The 18,008-nt window shown below is 56.5% G+C and overlaps 3 protein-coding genes across 5 annotated transcripts in view; all 3 read left to right on the top strand.

The window, feature by feature from the left end:
• LOC119566362 (zinc finger and SCAN domain-containing protein 2) overlaps positions 1–18,008 on the top strand; it is a 558,782-nt gene that overhangs the window by 346,406 nt on the left and 194,368 nt on the right. The window lies entirely within an intron of this gene.
• LOC114018215 overlaps positions 69–18,008 on the top strand; it is a 30,562-nt gene continuing 12,622 nt past the window's right edge. The window contains exons 1-7 of the mRNA XM_043548399.1: positions 69–3,199; positions 4,046–4,173; positions 4,539–6,041; positions 8,669–8,739; positions 8,921–9,047; positions 9,618–9,731; positions 10,768–11,374. Coding sequence (XP_043404334.1) covers positions 4,059–4,173; positions 4,539–6,041; positions 8,669–8,739; positions 8,921–9,047; positions 9,618–9,731; positions 10,768–11,374 — 2,537 coding nt within the window. The 5' untranslated portion in view covers positions 69–3,199; positions 4,046–4,058. The remainder of the gene's footprint in view (positions 3,200–4,045; positions 4,174–4,538; positions 6,042–8,668; positions 8,740–8,920; positions 9,048–9,617; positions 9,732–10,767; positions 11,375–18,008) is intronic.
• LOC119566363 (zinc finger protein 316) lies at positions 8,087–12,092 on the top strand. 2 transcript variants are annotated; one of them, XM_037899114.2, is made up of 5 exons: positions 8,087–8,266; positions 8,669–8,739; positions 8,921–9,047; positions 9,618–9,731; positions 10,768–12,092. In XM_037899114.2, exons 1-5 carry the CDS (start codon positions 8,137–8,139, stop codon positions 11,376–11,378), a joined length of 1,053 nt encoding a protein of 350 aa, XP_037755042.1. In that variant the 5' UTR covers positions 8,087–8,136; the 3' UTR covers positions 11,379–12,092. The 2 variants fall into 2 exon arrangements, with proteins under 2 accessions (XP_037755042.1, XP_037755041.1); XM_037899113.2 differs by having other exon boundaries at positions 10,765–12,092.

Genomic DNA, 18,008 nt, shown 5'->3' with positions numbered 1-18,008 from the left:
CCCCAGGGGTGTCTCCAGCACCCGGCTCCTCTCTCCACAATGCATGGAGCTCAGTGGCAGCCGGGGGTGGCCCATCCTGGCTCCCAAGCAGCCGGAGAAGCTCCCAGGCTTCGGGCCAGCCCCTCCCTAGGTTCTCGGCTCCAGTCTTGGCTCTCTGCTTTCTCACTGGGTGATCAGGGTCTATTGTCCCTATGCAATAAAGAAACTGTCCTAACTCTCTGTGTCCTTTGTGTTGGCCCCCCGGGGTTTGTCCCCTCACCCCCCACACTGTTCTGTGCTCGCCCAATCTCGTTCCTTGAGAACAACCTGGCCTTGGGGTGCAGGGTTTCCAGGTGTTACACAGATAAAACTACACAGGATCGTTTCAGGGAACAAGACCAGATGTCTTGTTTATTATAATAACACAATTTGATTTAAGACCAATATCTAATACCCCCCCTCCCCCCGATGTTCTGCAGCTGCAAGATAGTTACCAGTCCTGACCATAGCTTGGGTTTGTAGTTTGTGGCGGCTAACTGGCCAGGAAAGCCAGGCACAAGGAAGAGCTGGGTCTCTGTTGGGCACGCACCGATGCCCTTCCATGTTGGCAGCAGAATGTTACCCTTCAAAATCTTCTCCATGCTTTTTGTAGGCTTGAGTTTGAATCCAGAGTCTATAGGTCTTGCTGTGTCACGCTGCCTCTGGGTTCGGTGTGATTGATCACCGTCAATTGCAGACATGACTTTCAGCCTGGGACCTGGCTTTGATGTTCCTTCAATTGTACTTTTGTTCTTTTCTTTTTAGGGTGGACTCTTCTTGCTTTGTCAGGGCTGTCTTCAGCCATTGGTGTTTACACTTTATTTCATCAGGACGGGCTGGAGGTTGAGTCCATCATCCATCCATACCTCATTCACACATCTAAACTAATAAGTTTACAGCAGGGTTTAGCAAAAATGACGTGAGCATTTTAAAATGGAGTTTGGGAGAAGTTAAAATGGAGTTTGGGTTACAACATGGACAAGTGTAAGGAATGGCCGACAGTGAACAGAAGTTACAATATAGACAAGTATAATGAATGGCAAACAGTGAGCAGAAGTTACAATGTGGAAGCAGTGCAAGTTTCAGTGATTTAAGCAGCAATTGGATTGAAAGGGAAACTCAATTAGCCAGTTATTGGGGTACCTGGTTTTATGAATGAATGTAGTTTCATTCATAAAACTTTACTTATGAAGTTATATTAATAAAGTGAACAATTAAAAACAATTTCATTGATCCGTTCTACACAGGGGGGTCACTCATTGGGAACTGGGGTGCAGAATCCACCTGTCTGCCTGCAGCTGGGGGCAATTCTGGGTTTCCCCATCTGGTTGCCCCAGATCCCCCACTGGCCCAAGTGCTGCTCCCCATTTTCCCATGTAAACATAGTGCCCCTAACCCTGGATCTCCCTGTACCCCAGACTAGCCCCCTGGGGCTTTCTGCTCCCCTCTAGGGCCTGGGCCCTGCAGGAGTCTGCTGCTGTCTCCGCCCTCATTGCCCGCCTTTAGCTCAGGTACTAGAGCAGTGGTTCTCAACCCACAGCCCAGTCAGCACGCAGCTGCAGCCCGTGTGACATCCTCAGGGCCATACGGGTAGTATATAGATTGTGTGGATGTGACCCACGTGACCCCTAGAGAGCTGCATACGGTAAATAGGTTGAGAACCAGTGAGCAAGAGGCTGGTGTCGTAAGACCCAACCCCAGTCTGATCCTCACATGACACTCATCCAGGGACTTGTGCTCTTTCTGTCTCTTTCCACACAAACCTTTATCTCCCTTGAGTTTTTAACACACCCCACCCCCTGCCCCATCCTGGCCTGGGAAGGCGCTGGATGGGATGGGAAGGCAATGGCTTCCCTCTGCAATGAGTTTGTTGGGTCTCAGCCCTACTGGGCCCCACAAATTTGCTCATGTGCGCTGACTAGCCTGTGCCCCGGCAGCTCGGACGGGGAGGACAAGGACTGGACAGGCCAAGAGAGAGGTCTCCAGCATCCCCCTCCCATATGAAGGGGAAAGACTCTACTTCACCCCCAGGCTAGCCAGGCCCCTGCCCTGGGGGCTGTAGGACAGTGATTCTCAACCAGGGGTACGCAGAGGTTTGCAGGGGGTATAGCAACTCATCTAGATATTTTCCTAGTTTTACAGCAGGTTACAGGCTTCCCTTGGGGGAAGGGATAGCTCAGTGGTTTGAGCATTGGCCTGCTAAACCCAGGGTTGTGAGTTCAATCCTCCAAGGGGCCATTTAGGGATCTGGGGCAAAAATTGGGGATTGGTCCTGCTTTGAGCAGGGGTTGGACTAGATGACCTCCTGAGGTCCCTTCCAACCCTGATATTCTAGGATTCTACATAAAAAGCACTAGCAAAGTCCATACAAACTAAACCTGTGACTCGGGATCAAACGGCCTGAGGGTCCGGTGTAGGGGTTGCCAACCCTTCCGGATTGGCCTGGAGTCTCCAGGATGTAAAAATTAATCTTGAGTTAAAGATGATGCCATGTGAGGCAAGCTCCGGGAATACATGCAGCCCAACCTGGCAGCCTGGCCCACTCCTGCGCCCAAGCTCCACGCGTGACCTCATCAGCCGCGGGGGGGCGCCACCGAGCCATGCTGTGGTAGCGTGGGGGCACAAGTCCAAGTCACCCCTGGAGTTTCCCCAAAGACCCCTCACCCCGAAAGGGACCCTTCGCTCCCCGCTGCCTTCTGGAGGCGGGCGCGAGACAACGGGGGACGGGCGGCCGCTCCGCCCCTGGAAGGGCGCGGCAGTGCCCAGCCGGCGCTGACCCGTGCAGCCGCCTCTGGGGCGCGGCGCGGCGGCTGTTCATCGAGGGGGGTCCCTCCAGGCCCCCGGGGGAAGCGCTGGGGTCGGATCTAGCGGGTTAAAACCATAGAGCCGCCAGCCGGGCCGGGGGGAAGGGGAGGAGGCAGCGAAGGGAGCCACTTCCTGCTGCAAAAGTCAGCGGCTGCGGATCCGCTCGGCAGCGCCGGGGCTGAGCGCCCCGGGCAGGCACGTGGGTCCCCGGGCGCCGGATCCGGGTCTGCGAAGAGCCCGCCCCGGCCGGGCAGCCCAGATCCGGCCCCCCGCGGCCCGGTCCAGGCGCAGGGGAGACGCAGAGTCCCAGCGAGACGCGGCCCCGGGATTGAGAGAAACAGAGGCAGCAAATCGCTGCCTGGAGCAAGCGGCCACGGCAAGGAGGCTGGGCTGGCGGGGGCTGCGGGTCGGGATTGGGGGGCGCCGGCAGGGCTGTGTATGGGGGGGAGCCCAGGGCTGGCTAGCAGGGGCTGTGGGTCGGGATTGAGGGGCGCCAACAGGGCTGGGGGAGGGAGCCTAGTGCTGGGCTAGCAGGGGCTGTGGGTCGGGACTGAGGGGCGCCGGCAGGGCTGGGGGCGGGGGGGAGCCCAGGGCTGGGCTAGCAGGGGCTGTGGGTCGGGATTGAGGGGCGCCGGCAGGGCTGTGGGCGGGGGGGAGCCCAGGGCTGGGCTAGCAGGGGCTGTGGGTCAGGATTGAGGGGCGCCAGCAGGGCTGTGGGGGGGGGGGGGGAGCCCAGGGCTGGGCTAGCAGGGGCTGTGGGTCGGGATTGAGGGGCGCTGGCAGGGCTGTGTGTGTGGGGGAGCCTAGTGCTGGGCTAGCAGGGGCTGTGGGTCAGGATTGAGGGGCGCCGGTAGGGCTGTGTGTGGGGGGGAGCCTAGTGCTGGGCTAGCAGGGGCTGTGGGTCAGGATTGAGGGCCGTCAGCAGGGCTGTGTGTGGGGGGAGCCCAGGGCTGGCATAGCAGGGGCTGCGGGTTGCGATTGAGGGGCACTGGCAGGGCTGTATTGGGGGACAGTGTGCAGCCAGCCTGCTGTATTCACTTCTAACCCCAGTCTGCTGGCTCCTGAGAGCCGGGTCCTTCCAGCCAGCCGGGTCTCTGGGGTGGGCAGGGGGCTGAATATTTCTTCATGGCGCTTGGTTATTTGTGCCTCTCCACGAAGACTCCTCTCCCCAGTTCCTCTCGGTCCTGGCTCTGTGGTGACTGGTGTCTTTGGGTGTTTCCAGGGTCCGAGATTCGATGGCGCAGCCGGGCAGCCTGTCCCAGGATGAGATGGAGCAAAATACACCCCTGGCAGCAGAGAACCAACCGCTTGCTGAGCATCCAGAGGATCCCGAAGCACAGCAGGGAACGGGTAACCAGTGGGGGCTGGGCAGTGCATGCACCAGATTGCGGGACCATGACGCCAGAGCTCGGGTCACCCACAGGGGCTGAGCGGTAGCTCTCACCCGTAGTGCCTGAGCTAAGGGAGAAGCTTCGTGGGCTGGCGGGTGGCCGCCAGTTCCTTTCTGTGGTGGAAGGGTGCAGTGAGCTGCTCGGGGTTATGCTGGGCCATTGAGGCAGACCTGGCTCCTCCTCTCCCCTCTGGGGAAGGATTTGGCGGGGTGGTGGTGTGTGTTTGCTTCCTGTCCAGCAGGTTTTCCACTCCCTTTGCTGCCCGTTTTCTCTCTGGCGCAGGGAATGAGCCCTGGCTGGATTCTCTCTCTCTCTCTCTCCCAGCAGGTACCGGGACGGAGGAGGAAATTCCCCTGTGGGAAGGGCCAGTGGAACCGGAGCCGCACGGGCCGTCCCGGAGCCCCAAGGCGGGGGAGGCCAGTGAATTGGGCCGGCAGAGGCGGGCGAAGCGGGATGGTGAAGTGGCCCCACCAGGCCGCTCCTCCCGCGAGGGGCCCATCATCTGCGGGGACTGCGGGAAGAGCTTCGCCAAGGAGTCGGAGTTCGTCAAGCACGAACGCACCCACACGGGGGAGCGACCCTACCAGTGCCCCGACTGCGGGAAGGGCTTCACCAACAGCTCCAACCTCCTGCGGCACCAGCGCATCCACAGCGGCGCCAAGCCGTACCCCTGCGCCGAGTGCGGGAAGAGCTTCCGCCACAAGGAGCACCTGACCCGCCACGCCCACGTCCATGCCACGGAGAAGCCCCACGTCTGCACCCACTGCGGGGAGGCCTACAGCACCCGCACCAACCTGCTGCGTCACCAGAGCAGCCACACGGGGGAGCTGCCCTACAAGTGCCCCGAGTGTGGCCGGCGTTTCGGGGAGGCGGCGGCGCTGGCGGGCCACGCGGTGATCCACAGCGGGAAGCCCCACGTCTGCCCCGAGTGTGGGAAGGGCTTCCGGCGCGGCTCGTCGCTGCGGGAGCACCAGCGGGTCCACACCGGGGAGCGGCCCTACGGCTGCCCGCAGTGTGGGAAGGGCTTCAGCCAGCGCTCCTCCCTGGTGCTGCACCGGCGCACCCACACCGGCGAGCGCCCCTACGTCTGCGGCGACTGCGGGCGCAGCTTCAGCGTGAGCTCTGCCCTCATCACCCACCAGAGGCTGCACACCGGGGAGCGCCCTTTCCCGTGCCCGGAGTGCCAGAAGCGCTTCAGCGACCGCAAGGCCCTCAAACGGCACCAGCGGGTCCACACCGGGGAGCGGCCCTACCGCTGCACCGACTGCGGCAAAGGCTTCAGCCAAAGCTCGGCGCTGGCCACCCACCAGCGCATCCACACCGGGGAGACCCCGTATGGCTGCGGGGCCTGTGGCAAGCGCTTCGGAGACCTCTCGGCCCTCAAGCGGCACGAGCGCATCCACACCGGGGAGCGGCCCTACCGCTGCGGCCAGTGCGGGAAAGCGTTCAAGCACAGCTCGGCCCTGGCCCAGCACGGCCGCACCCACACTGGAGAGAAACCCTATGTCTGTTCCCAGTGCGGCAAAGCCTTCTCCCAGGGCTCCACCCTCATCCAGCACCAGCGGGTGCACACCGGCGAGCGCCCCTACCCTTGCCCCCAGTGCGGGCGAAGCTTCTCCCAGGGCTCTGCCCTCACCCAGCACCAGCGCACCCACACCAAGGAGAGCAACCCTCTGACGGGGCCCGGCGGGGCCCGGATCTACCGGGACCCCTTTGTCCAGCCGCGGGATGAGGACGACGAGGAGGACGGGGTGGGGGAGGTGCTGGTGCTGCCTCCCGGGACGTGGGACGCAGAGCTGGACGTACAGATCAAAGAGGAGCCGGAGTGATGGAGGCGGGTGGGAGCCGGGTGTTGCCGCCTGCCGTCTCCTGATTCAGCGTGGCTGGATTTGGGTGTCATGGGGAATAGTCATCTCTGCACCAGGAATCCCCTCTGCACTGGAACTGGGGGCAAATTACCTGGGGTGGGGGCATCTCCCCCTTCACCACCCTCCACTCAGCAGGGATTATTAACCCCCATAGGCCCAGCCTGTCGCTACCTGGATCTCACCGTCTCTGCTCCTTCCCCTCTCCCAGGGCCGGTGAGGGGTGCGGGGGCTGGGAGCTCTAGGGGCTGCTCCCCACGAGGCCAGAGAGATGGATGCTCCCAGGTGGAGGGCAGCCCATCTCCTTCCCGGTGCCAGTAGCCACCCCCCCCCGAGCTAGTCCCCAAGGACTGATGTGTATGCCCTTTGTCCCCAAGACTCCCGGGCCTGTCTGGTGTGATGGGCACAAGTACGTTTTTTATCCATTGTCTCTGTTTCTACTTCTGTCTGAAAACAATAAACCCCCAGTACCTCCCTCACACACAGTCCATGGCGGCTCTGCAGGGCCAGCGGCTGGCTCATGCTGTAGACATGCAAAGGGCTGCGAATGAGAACGGTTAGATCAGTGAGGTGGTGGAACTTGGTGTGTATTTAGTGAGCCAGGTCTCCTGGGTTCTATCCCTGGCTCTGGGAGGGGAGGGGGTTTGAGTGGGGGGAGGGGCCAAAGCAGGGAGTTAGGACTCCTGGGTTCTAAGCTCCGCTGCTGACTTGCTGTGGGATCTCAGGCAAGTCACTTCCCCCCCCATGCCTTGGTTTCCCATCTGCACGGCCAGGATGAAGCTAATTAGCTCTGTTGTATGGCACTCAGATCTAGGGATGAATGATGCTCTGTAAGAGCCAGGAGCTGTTACTCTTTGTATTACAGTAGCACCTACAGGCCTCAGTCAGGGAGCAGGACCCCATGGTGCTGGGTGCGGCCAACACATCTCCTCGCACAGATTCAGTGCCAGGGCTGAGAGAGGGCTGAAAACTCGTGCGGTTTTCCCCTACAGACTACCCTGGAACCTTTGGGTCCCAACATTCCACCCGCAGCTGCCATGGAACCCTCAGGCCCCCAGCATTCTGCTCCTAGCTGCCACGGAATCCTCAGGCCCCCAGCATTCTGCTCCTAGCTGCCACGGAATCCTCAGGCCCCCAGCATTCCAGTCTGAGTGTCATTTTCAACCACCACGGAACCCTTCATCCCTGCCACCCCCATCCTGCTGCTGCAGCCAGGTTGGCACTACCAAGCTCACTGCAAAGCCCTGTCTCCGATGCCTGCACTCTGGCTGCTGCCACCCAGGGGGAGGGGTCCTTGGCAGCAGCCATTTTACTATCGATTGGGCCTTTTCTCCTTGAACTGGGGAGGGAATTTGGAACAAGAAGAGGAGGGGCATCCGTGAGCAAGGAAAACCTCAGGACCGGGGCGGGGGGGGGAGGCCGGCAAGGTGTGTTCACCAGAGTTGGGGTTCGGCCTGAGGGTCCAGGTCCAGACTCTTGGGATAAGTCATGCAACATGGGTAATGGATGCAAGGGGCCTGGCCTTGGGGTTAGACGCCAGCTGAATCCCAGGAGCCCACTACTGAATATTTAGATTGCAACCCCACTATCGGAGCACATGCCACTGGCGTGCTGGGGCATCGACTTAAACTACTGACCCACAGGGGAGAGGGCCCCCTACTGAGCCCCCATCCTGCCCCCTACAGCACAGCACCCCCTAGCACCACGCTGGGGCCAGCACGGACTATGGGGGGGGAGAGTGCCCCCTGATAAGCCCCCCGCACTAGATTCCCTACCACCGCATTGGGGTCAGCACTGCCTTACAGGGGAGAGCGCCCCCTGCAGCACAGCAGCCGGTAGCACAGGGCTGTGATTTTGGGGAGAGACGGGGCAAGCCCAGGGGCGGTGGGTTGGGATTGACGAGGGATCGGGAGGCCCAGGGCTGGCATAGCAGGGGCTGCAGGTCGGGAGTGAGGGGCACAGGCAGGGCCCATTCATTTCCCTGGTATAAGCGGATTGGCTCCGGGTGACACACGTGGGGATGTGACGCCAGCAGACGGGACAGGATCTCAGGCCCGATGGATCCCCCGCGCTCCCAGCTGGAGCCCGGTCCCTGCCCCGGTTCCCAGCCGGGGGGCGGAGGCCGGCGGCTCCCCCGGGGCTCCCCGGACCAGCCGCTGCCGGAGCCCCGCGGGCGGCAGGACATGGGTACGGCGGGGCTGGGCGCAGGGGCGGCGGGGCGCGAACCGGGTCCGGCGGGGCTGAAATCGGGAGTCGCTGGAACCGCAGAGCTGGGCTCCGTGTGTGCGGCTGGAACAGACTCGGCGAGTGCTTGTGTCTCGTGCCCCAGGGGCTGCCCGCAGGGTTCACGTGCCCCAGATCATGGGGGAGCAGCAGAGAGATGGCTCCGTGGGGCTGGGAGCTGTGCCAAGGGGGCTGGCGATCCCAGCAGCCGCCCATGTGCCCCAGGACGAGCATGACCCCAGCAGGGCCCTCTGGATGTTGTACCAGCCACGGGTCTCCAGCAGAGCGATTTGCTCCATAGGGGGCCATGCACACGTCCCCGTGGGGCTATGCCCTGGCCTCTGACCCCCCCTGTCCTCCCCACAGATCGGCCTGCCCTGGGCGAGGAGGGGAGCGGCCTGGCACAGGAGCTGGTGGTCGCTGCGGCTGGCTACCAGGTGAGATGCGCAGCGGGATGTGCTATCGGACAGTGAGCACTGCACCTTCCCCCTGGATCCTGCTCCACAGACTCCCCCTTTGGGCTCTCCCAGCTGTGCCCCTCGCTGCCCGCCCTCCGATCCAGCGCTGGGGGCCGTGGCTGGAGCGGCAGGTGCTGAGCGGGGTCCCTTCTGGTTCCAGGCGCCGGTGGGGTTCGAGGAGGTGGCCGTGTATTTCTCCCAGGAGGAGTGGGGCCTCCTGGACGAAGGGCAGAGGCAGCTCTACAGGGACGTCATGCAGGAGAACTACCAGACTCTCATCTCGCTGGGTGAGGCGCCGTTGCCCCTTGGGGATCAGGAGCTGATGTAGCGGGGAGCCCTGGACAGCTTCGGCTCAGGGCTCTTCCCTGCCCCATAGATTTCTGGGGGATTGGCCCCTGCCCCCAACCCCACAGGAGAGACTGTCACCCCCACAGCCCCTCATTGGAAGGGGATTCACATGGGGTAGTTTGATCCCCTCCCCCAGGGCTCTCCAGGGCACAGGTGGCTGCATGTCCTTGCTCCAGTTCACACAGGCCCTGAATCCCTGTATCCCCCTCCCAAGGCAGCTCCGTGCCCAGCCGGGGTTCTGCTCTCTCTGCCGGGCTAGGAACGTCCCAGCAACTCCCTGAGCCATTCGGGCCTCTCACTGTGTGTTGAGATCCCTGACTCCCTTATGAGGGGCACAGCCCATTTCCCCCAGGCGTTACCCTGCCCCAAGGGTCCCTGTGAACATATCCTCCCCCACGCCCCCCAGCAGAGAACAGGGTCAGGATTAAAACGAGGGCTCCTTCTTTGCACTGAGCCCTCCAGGGAGACTTCACAAAGCGTCATCTTGCCTGTTTCCTTCCCCCGAGCAGGATTCCCCGTCCCTGACCTGGCCGTGATCTCCTGGATGGAGCGAGGGGAAGAGCCGAGGGTCCTGGATCTCCAGGGCTCCCAGGAAAGGGAGATCCCAATAGGCGCCCACATAGGTGAGGAATGAGTTACTCTGGCTTGGAGAGCGTCCGGGAGTAAAGGGAAAAGCTGGGTTCCCAGCAAAGCCACTAGGAGCCCCCCAGTTCTGTTTGGTCTCGCTTAGTATTGTCCCCAGCAGGCACCTGTCCTCACGGCAGGCGTCACTCCTGGATCCCAGCAAAGCCACCGTGAGCGGCCCCCCAGTTCTGAACAGCAGCTCCCAGCCCCCAGGATTTAGGAGAGTCTGTCGTGTCTTTTGCTCTTTGCACAACAGCAATAATCTGAAGAACCAATTCAGGCCCAGCTGGGCCTGGTGTAACCACCAGGACTAATTACACACAGACGGTAAAGCCTAGCTAGGGGCATATTACACCTCTAGTGGCTTCTAAAACACAGTGAACACCACTAGAGGGCTCGCATGCTATTTAAAGGAATACTACGCAGTTCCTACACACCACAGAGATAACTTGAATCTCTAAGCAGCCAGGTGGGACACATTGGTGTCAGTACAGATTGTGAGGGGAGAGAGCCCCTCACTGAGCCCCCACTTCGCTCCTGGCAACACAGTGCCCCCTGTCGCTGCATTGGGCCAGCACTGACTGTGAGGTGAGGGTGCCCCCTACTGAGCCCCCAATTCTGCTCCCTGCAGCTCAGCGCCCCCTAGTGTTGCACTGGGGCCAGCGCTCACTCAGCTGGTCATTCCCTCAGTAGAGTGGGTGGCTGATGTTACAGGAGAGGTTCGTTCCTAGAGTTGGGGCACAGGACCCCAATGCCAGCTAGCAGTACTTGAGAGACTGGCATGGGGAGAGGCCAAGAGCCCCTGAGCCGACCAGTCATCCCCCCATCCTGGGCAATTTTAAAACCAAGTTTGGACGTTTTTCTAAAAGATCTGTGCTACTTCAAAGAGGAAGTAATTCGGGGATGTTCTCTAGCCTGTGCTTGATAGGAGGTTGGACTAGATGATCTCTTCTAGCCTTAGAATCTATGAAGCTATGCATTTTGGACCTTGGTAAAATTATGATTCCCGCCTGGATTCTCTCTCCCTCCCAGCAGGTGCCGGGATAGAGAAGGAGAATTTCCAGCAGGAAGGGCCTGCGGGAGCGGAGCCGAATGGGACGTCCCAGAGCCCTGAGAGGGGAGATGGCAGCAGAACAGGACGACAGCGGGCAGAGAAGGAGCCAGGGCGCAGGCGCAGGAGGGCAGGACCCATCAGCTGCGGGGATTGTGGGAAAAGCTTCACAAAGAACTCGGAGTTAATCAAACACCAGCGCACGCACACGGGTGAGAGGCCCTACCAGTGCCCTGATTGCGGGAGGTGCTTCGCCATCCGCTCCAGCTTGGATCGCCACCAGCGGGTGCACACCGGCGAGCGGCCCTTCCCCTGCACCCGCTGCGGGAAAAGCTTCAAGCTTAGCTCGGCCCTGAGCCGGCACCGGCGCGTCCATGCTCAGGAGGGGCCCTGTTTCTGCGCTGAATGCGGCAGGGGCTTCAGGCACAGTGCTGCACTGACCCAGCACCAGACTGAGCACTTGAACCATGGAGACCCCACCAATGGACCTGTGGGGACACGGGTCTACAAGGACCCCTTCGTCCAGGCACAGGACCTCGAGGGGGAGGCTGGTGGGATGTGGTATACTGAGCCTGTGAAAGAGGAGAGTGGGTGATGGGATCTGCACTTGGGTTGTGGGTCTGGGGAGTGAGAAGAGAGCAGCTATAACGAATACAGGGACTGAACCTGTGATCTCTTGATCCAACATCTGGAGCTGGGCTGTGAGGCAGTGTGGTCTAGTGCAGTGGTTCTCAACCAGGGGTAAACGTATCCTTGGGGGTACGCAGATGTCATCCAGGGGATACATCAGCTCATCTAGATATTTGCCTAGTTTTACAGCAGGCTACATAAAAAGCACTAGCGAAGTCAGTAAAAGTAAAATTTCATACAGAATGAGAAAATGAGCAGTTTTTCAGTACTAGTGTGCTGTGACATATTTGTATTTTTATGTCTGATTTTGTAAGCAAGTCATTTTTAAGTGGAGGTGAAACTTGGCAGTACGCAAGACAAGCCAGAAAAGGGTCCAGTAGTCTGGGAAGGTTGAGAAGCACTGGTCTAGTGGACAGAGCACTACATTAGGACTTTTGGGTTCTCTTCCTGGCTCAGCCTCTGGCTTGCTGGGTGGTCTTAGGCAAGTCACGGCCACCTCTGTGCCTCAGTTTCCCCATCTGCAAAATGGGGACAATGATACTGTAAAGTTATTTGAGATCTTCTAATGGAAATCACTAGATAAGAGCCAGGCATAATTATAATGGCTGAAAAAATTTCATTTAAACTTTATTTTGATGAAATATTGGATTTTTGATTAAATGAAGTTTTTCCATGAAAAGTGTTCGCATTCCATGGAAAATGTTGAATTTTTTTTGTTAAAGAAACAGATGCCCGAAAATAGAAAAATTTAAGTCGGAAACTGAAATGTTTCAATTTGTGTATGTGCCCTAATGCTTCCTGAGAGTTGTGGTTTGGTTGTACTCTATGGACTACATCTCCCATGATGCACTACCTGCCATCTCCTGGGGGAGACCAGAGTACATCATGGGAGATGTAGTCCAACCAGGTAGGCCACTGCCAGCCTATCGAAGAGAATGGGAGCATGAGGCACCAAAACTACAACTCCCATGAAGCATTTCCAAATTTACACTTTTTGTTTTGTCTGAAATTTTCCAATTTTTGCTGGAAAAAACAAAATTTTCCTTGAAAAATTTAGGCAAGTGATTTTTCCTCCTTTTCTCATCAAAAACTTTGGGGGAGGGGGGAAGGGGAGAGGAGAAAACCCCCAGAAACATTTTCCATCGAGCTCCACCCACAGTCCCCTTTGGCCTAAGTTAATTGACCAGACCCGTTAGTTGGGAGGCAGTAGCGTAACCCACTGGTGATGTGTCATAGCTCCCCCTCTGTCCCTGATCCACAAAGGATATGAGTCTGTTATAGCCCTGGTTAAAGAGGGTTTGGTCTTCACTATAAGAGCTTATACTTTTATATTTTGAAGTCACTGGTGCAATCCTGGATGGTCTGACTGACATTAGCAGCTGTGTTATGTGAATAAGCCACAAAGCAGTTGATGGAGGAAAAAGTGAGGCTGATTGTTTTGCTTCACAACAAACACCTCCAGGAATTAGTGCAGCCCTCAAGGTGCAAACTGCTCCAGAATGGGGTTAAGTTCCCCCTGCTCTGCCCCTTGCTCAGCAGGAATCATTAACCGTCTCACACACTGATTCCTGGCTCTGCCACCAACTTGCTATGTGACCTTCAGCAAGTCATTTTGCCACTGTCTCCCCTCCTATTCCTTGTCTTATTTAAATGGTGAGCTTCTGGGGGCAGGGACTGTCTCTCACTGTGTCTGTGCAGCACCTGGCACTATGGGGGTCCTGATCTCAGTCAGGCCTATGCAGTGCCTGGCATGATGGGGACCTGATCTCAGTTGGGGTCTGTGCAGTGCCTGGCACAATGGGGCTGTGATCTCAATCAGGTTTGTGCAGTGCCTGACACGATGGGGGCCTGATATCAGTGGGGGTCTGTGCAGCGCCTGGCACACTGGGGGACTCAATCTCAGTTGGGGTCTGTGCAGCACCTAATACCACTGGGGCCATGATCTCGGATGGGGTCTGTGCAGCCCGGGCACACTGGGGGCCCTGATCTCAGTGATGACCCTTTGCATTAGTAATATAAATAATAAATTACAAATCCATCCTGATCCCTAATCTTAGAGCGTTCATGATTCACATCCCCAGCTTGGCTTTGCATTGTCTGTATCTAGAGGGGAAGCTTGCCCTCGCTCCTCCCTCTTCCCCTCCAGAGCCTCCTGCACGCTGTGAAACAGCTGATTGTGGTGGGCAGGAGGCACGGTGAGGGAGTGGGAGGCGCTGATCGGTTGGACTGCTGGCAGGCAAGAGGCGGGGACCTGATGGCGGGGCTGCTGACGTATTACTGTGGCTCTTTGGCAATGTACATTGGTAAATTCTGGCTCCTCAGGCTCAGGTTGGCCACCCCTGATCTGGGTCAGTTGGAGCTTGGCTCAGGATTTGACGGATCTGGAGAGGAGTGGTTACTGACTCTCTGGCTTGAGAGATGTGAATTTCCTACCTTGTTACAGAGACAAAAAGGGTGGAATATGTTAAGTCTGGAAGGCACTGGAGAGATCAGGACTCCTGGGTTCTATCCCCAGTTCTCGCAAGGGAGCATAGTCTCGTTGGTTAGAGCAGGAGGACAGGGAGTCAGGACTTGTAGGCATTCTGGCTGTGACATGCTGTGTTAAACTTTAAAAGTCACTTCTACCAGTACCTCACTTTCCTCATCTGTAAACCGAGGGTGATAAGACCTCCCTTCCTCCATGCAGCAGTTTGAGAGCTATGGCTGAAATGTTCTATATCTGTGTAAAATAAATGCTCTGTATGTAAGTTTTACGTGGTCCTAGGTTTAAAACACCATGGCTCTTCAGTGTGTGTCTAACACACGTGTTGGTGATGAATGCAACAGAACTATTAACGTTATGTAAATTAAATCTACTCCCCCTGTTTGTCAGATCTAGCTTACTGTTATCTGTAGAGGACTAGAGGTGGTTAGAAATATGTTGATAAAATGTTTCCATCAAAAATGCCGATTTGCCAAAACGAAAACTATTTGTGGGAAATTCTTGACAAATTTCTTGACTGGAAAAAAGCCCAACCCAACAGGTTTCAAATTGTTCAAATGACTTATTTTGACGTTTTTTAAATTAAAATTTTAATTTTTCCATTTCAACACAGCTTTTCGTTTGGAAACGTAAGCTAATTATAGGGGGGAAATGACAAAAAAAAAAAGGTCAAAATTAAAGTGAAATATGATGAAATTATAATAATGAAATCTGAACCTGCTTTTTCTTTTTCTTCTTTTTTTTTCCAGATTTTCAGCTCACTAAAGATGTCAAAATTTTAATTTGCATCCCAATTCAGGATGGGAAAAATTTCCAAAAATTTGAAAATTTTAATGGGACAGAAAACGATTTCCTGTCCAGCTCTGTGTAGGATCTCCTTTTGGATTTTCTCCTCCTCCTTTCTGATCACTACTCTTGTGTTCCCACCCCATAGCATGGGTAGGCAGGCCGAAGCTGGGATCTTTAGCCACTAAAGACGGTACAGGCCTCTGTCCCTATGAACTAAAAGATGGACTTATTTAGCAGGTAGCAGTAGTAGGTTATTCTCCATGCAGCTCCATGTCCCGGGGACAGATGGCACATGCTTGGCTAGTGGACATATTCCCCCTGTCAGTTCCTGAGCATCTCCGTTCAAGTCCTTGCTCAGGGTCTACAAAGTGCAAGGCCAGGTGGCCCCATAGCTAGAGCTGCTCTCTCTAGTGTGTCTGGCCTTTCTGTCACACCCCGCTTGTATTTCTAGGGGCAGCTGCTACCACCCTAAAGGAGGCATGTGAAGTCCTCTCAACATGGATGCCTGGTATGGCTCTTTCCCTGCTGACTCTGAGCATGCCCAGGAGAAGTCCATCTGACCTTCCCAAGACAGCTGTGGCATCTGGCCTAATCCGGAGCCCGCTCGCCCTACTGTGGGCTGATCTGGTACCTGTCTAGTAACACTGGGTTCCTACAACAAGTCTAACTGGTTCTAATTTAGCAATAACTAAGGATCTCTTCCACAACAGCCCATCAAGGAAAGGGGGTCACACTGGCACAGCAACTGTCTCCTTCAACTGCCATGGAACCTTCAGGCCCCAACATTCTGTCCTCCCGCCATTTCCAACTGCCATGGAAAGCCACTCCATATGGGTATCCTGCATTGTCTCCTCCTCTTGGACGAGGCCTGCCAGCTGCTGCTACCAGCCGCTGTGGAAGGGGCAGGAATGTTTTTTAGGTTTAGCTTTGGTCTTTTTGTTAAGACCAAAGTTTAGATATTTAAGTCAAACCAGACTGCGAAGAGTTACAAAGGGATCTCACAAACCTGGGGGATTGGTTGGACAACCAAGCAGCAGATGAAATTCAGTGTTGATACATGCAAAGTAGTGGATATTGGAAAACATAATCCCAACTATACATATAAAATGATGGGGTCTAAATTAGCTGTTACCACTCAAGAAAGAAATCTTGGAGTCACTGTGGATAGTTCTCTGAAAACATCCACTCAATGTGCAGCAGCAGTCAAAAAAGCTAACAATGTTAGGAACCATTAGCAAAGGGATAGAGAACAAGACATACTTCCTCTATATAAATCCATGGTACATGCACACCTTGAATACTGCGTGCAGATCTGGTCGCCCCAACTCAAAAACATATATTGGAATTGGGAAAGGTACAGAAAAGGGCAACAAAAAATGATGAAGGGTATTGAACAGCTTCCATAGGGGGGAGATTGAAAAGATTGGGAATTTTCAGCTTGGAAAAGAGTTGACTAAGGGGGGATATGATACAGGCCTATAAAACCATTATAGGTGTGGAGAAAGTAGATAAGGAAGTGTTATTTACTCCTTCACATAACACAAGAACTAGGGATCACCCAATGAAATTAATAGGCAGCAGGTTTAAAACAAAGAAAAGGAAGTATTTCTTCACACAATGCACAGTCAACGTGTGGAACTCATTGCCAGAGGATGTTGTGAAGTCCAAAAGTATAACTGGGTTCAAAAAAGAACTGGATAAGTTCATGGAGGATAGGTCCATCAATGGCTATTAGCCAAGATGGGCACAGATGTAAAACCATGCTCTGAAGTGTCCCTAGACCGGGGTGGGCAAACTTTTCAGCTCGAGGGCCACATCTGGGTATGGAAATTGTATGGTGGGCCATGAATGCTCATGAAATTGGGGTTTGGGGTATGGGAGGGGGTGAGGGCTCCAGCTGGGGGTGCAGGCTCTGGGGTGGGGCCAGAAATGAGGAGTTCAGGGTGCAGGAGGGGGCTCCGGGCTGGGGCAGTGCGTTGGGGTGTGTGGGGAGGGTAGGGGCTCCAGCTGGGGGTGCCGGCTCTGGCGTAGGGCTGGGGATGAGGAGTTGGGGATGCAGGAGGCTGCTCTGGACTGGGACCGAGGAGTTCAGAGAGTGGGAGGGGGTAGGGTGACCAGACAGCAAATGTGAAAAATCAGGACCGGGGTGGGGGGTAATAGGTGCCTATAAAAGACAAAGCCACATATATCAGGACCGTCCCTATAAAATTAGGACGTGGTCACCCTAGGAGGAGGATCAAGGCTGGGAGTTGGGGTGCAGGAGGGGGCCGGGGTGCAGGCTCCAGGCGGTGCTTACTTCGAGCAGCTCCCAGAAACAGTGGCATGTCCCCTCTCTGGCTCCTAAGTGGCTCCGCATGCTGCCCCTTCCTCAAGTGCCACCCCTGCAGCTCCCATTGGCCGTGGTTCCCGGCCAATGGGAGCTGCGGAGGCGGCACTTGGGGTGGGGGCAACATGCGGAACCCCTGGCTGCCCCTACGTGTAGAAGCCGGAGTTTGCCCACCCCAGCCCTAGACTCTGTTTGCCAGAAGCTGGGAATGGGTGCAGGGGATGGATCACTTGATTACCTGTTCTGCTCATTCTCTCGGAAGCACCTGGCATTGGTCACTGCCAGAAGACAGAATACTGGGCTAGATGGACCTTTGGTCTGACCCAGTATGGCCGTCCTTATGGTCCTAACCCCAAGATGCCAGTGTTTTGGAGATGGGAAGAAATTCCTGTATCCTACAGACACTGCAGAGGGTTTAGGGCTGTAGAATGGACTGGTCCATGCGATGAACAGGCCAGGACACTGTTATCATTGTGCTGGCCTTAGGGGGCAGTGACGTGACATCAGTAACCACCAGTTTTCAGACCTATGGTTTAAGCCCAGCATGAAAGCTGGAACCTCCATCAACATGACAAAGTAGCACTGGCCTCAGGTCCCTGCACCTCAGCGCCCCCTAGCACTGCACTGGGGCCAGCACTAACCGTGAGAGGAGAGCACCCCCCACTGAACCCCCCAAATCCCTGAATAGGGTTGCCATATGTCTGTTTTTTGACCGGAACGCCCAGTCAATAAAGGACCCTGGTGGCTCTGGTCAGCACCACTGACCGGGCGTTAAAAGTCCGGTCGGTTGTGCAGTGGGGCTAAGGCTCTTGTGCGGCTCCCGGAAGCAGCGGCATGTCCCCTCTCTGGCTCCTACTCTGGCAGTGAGGGGGCTCCACGCGCTGCTCCCGCCCCAAGCGCTGGTTCTGCAGCTCCCATTGGCCAGAACCACGGCCAATGGGAGCTGCAGGGGCAGTGCCTGGGGACGGGGCAGTGCGCAGAGCCGCCTGCCCACGTCT

The sequence above is a fragment of the Chelonia mydas genome, chromosome 6, assembly GCF_015237465.2.
Source record: "Chelonia mydas isolate rCheMyd1 chromosome 6, rCheMyd1.pri.v2, whole genome shotgun sequence".
Lineage (NCBI taxonomy): Eukaryota > Metazoa > Chordata > Testudines > Cheloniidae > Chelonia > Chelonia mydas.
Note: the sequence above shows the minus strand (reverse complement) of the source record. Positions and strands in the feature narration are given on the sequence as shown.

Bases quoted from the DNA above. Each gene is read 5' to 3' on its own strand.
- LOC119566363 (XM_037899113.2), top strand. From the start codon at position 8,137: ATGGATCCCCCGCGCTCCCAGCTGGAGCCCGGTCCCTGCCCCGGTTCC. The intron at 8,740-8,920 runs GTGAGATGCGCA...TTCTGGTTCCAG, and splicing joins TCGCTGCGGCTGGCTACCAG to GCGCCGGTGGGGTTCGAGGA. The intron at 9,732-10,764 runs GTGAGGAATGAG...TCTCCCTCCCAG, and splicing joins CCCAATAGGCGCCCACATAG to CAGGTGCCGGGATAGAGAAG.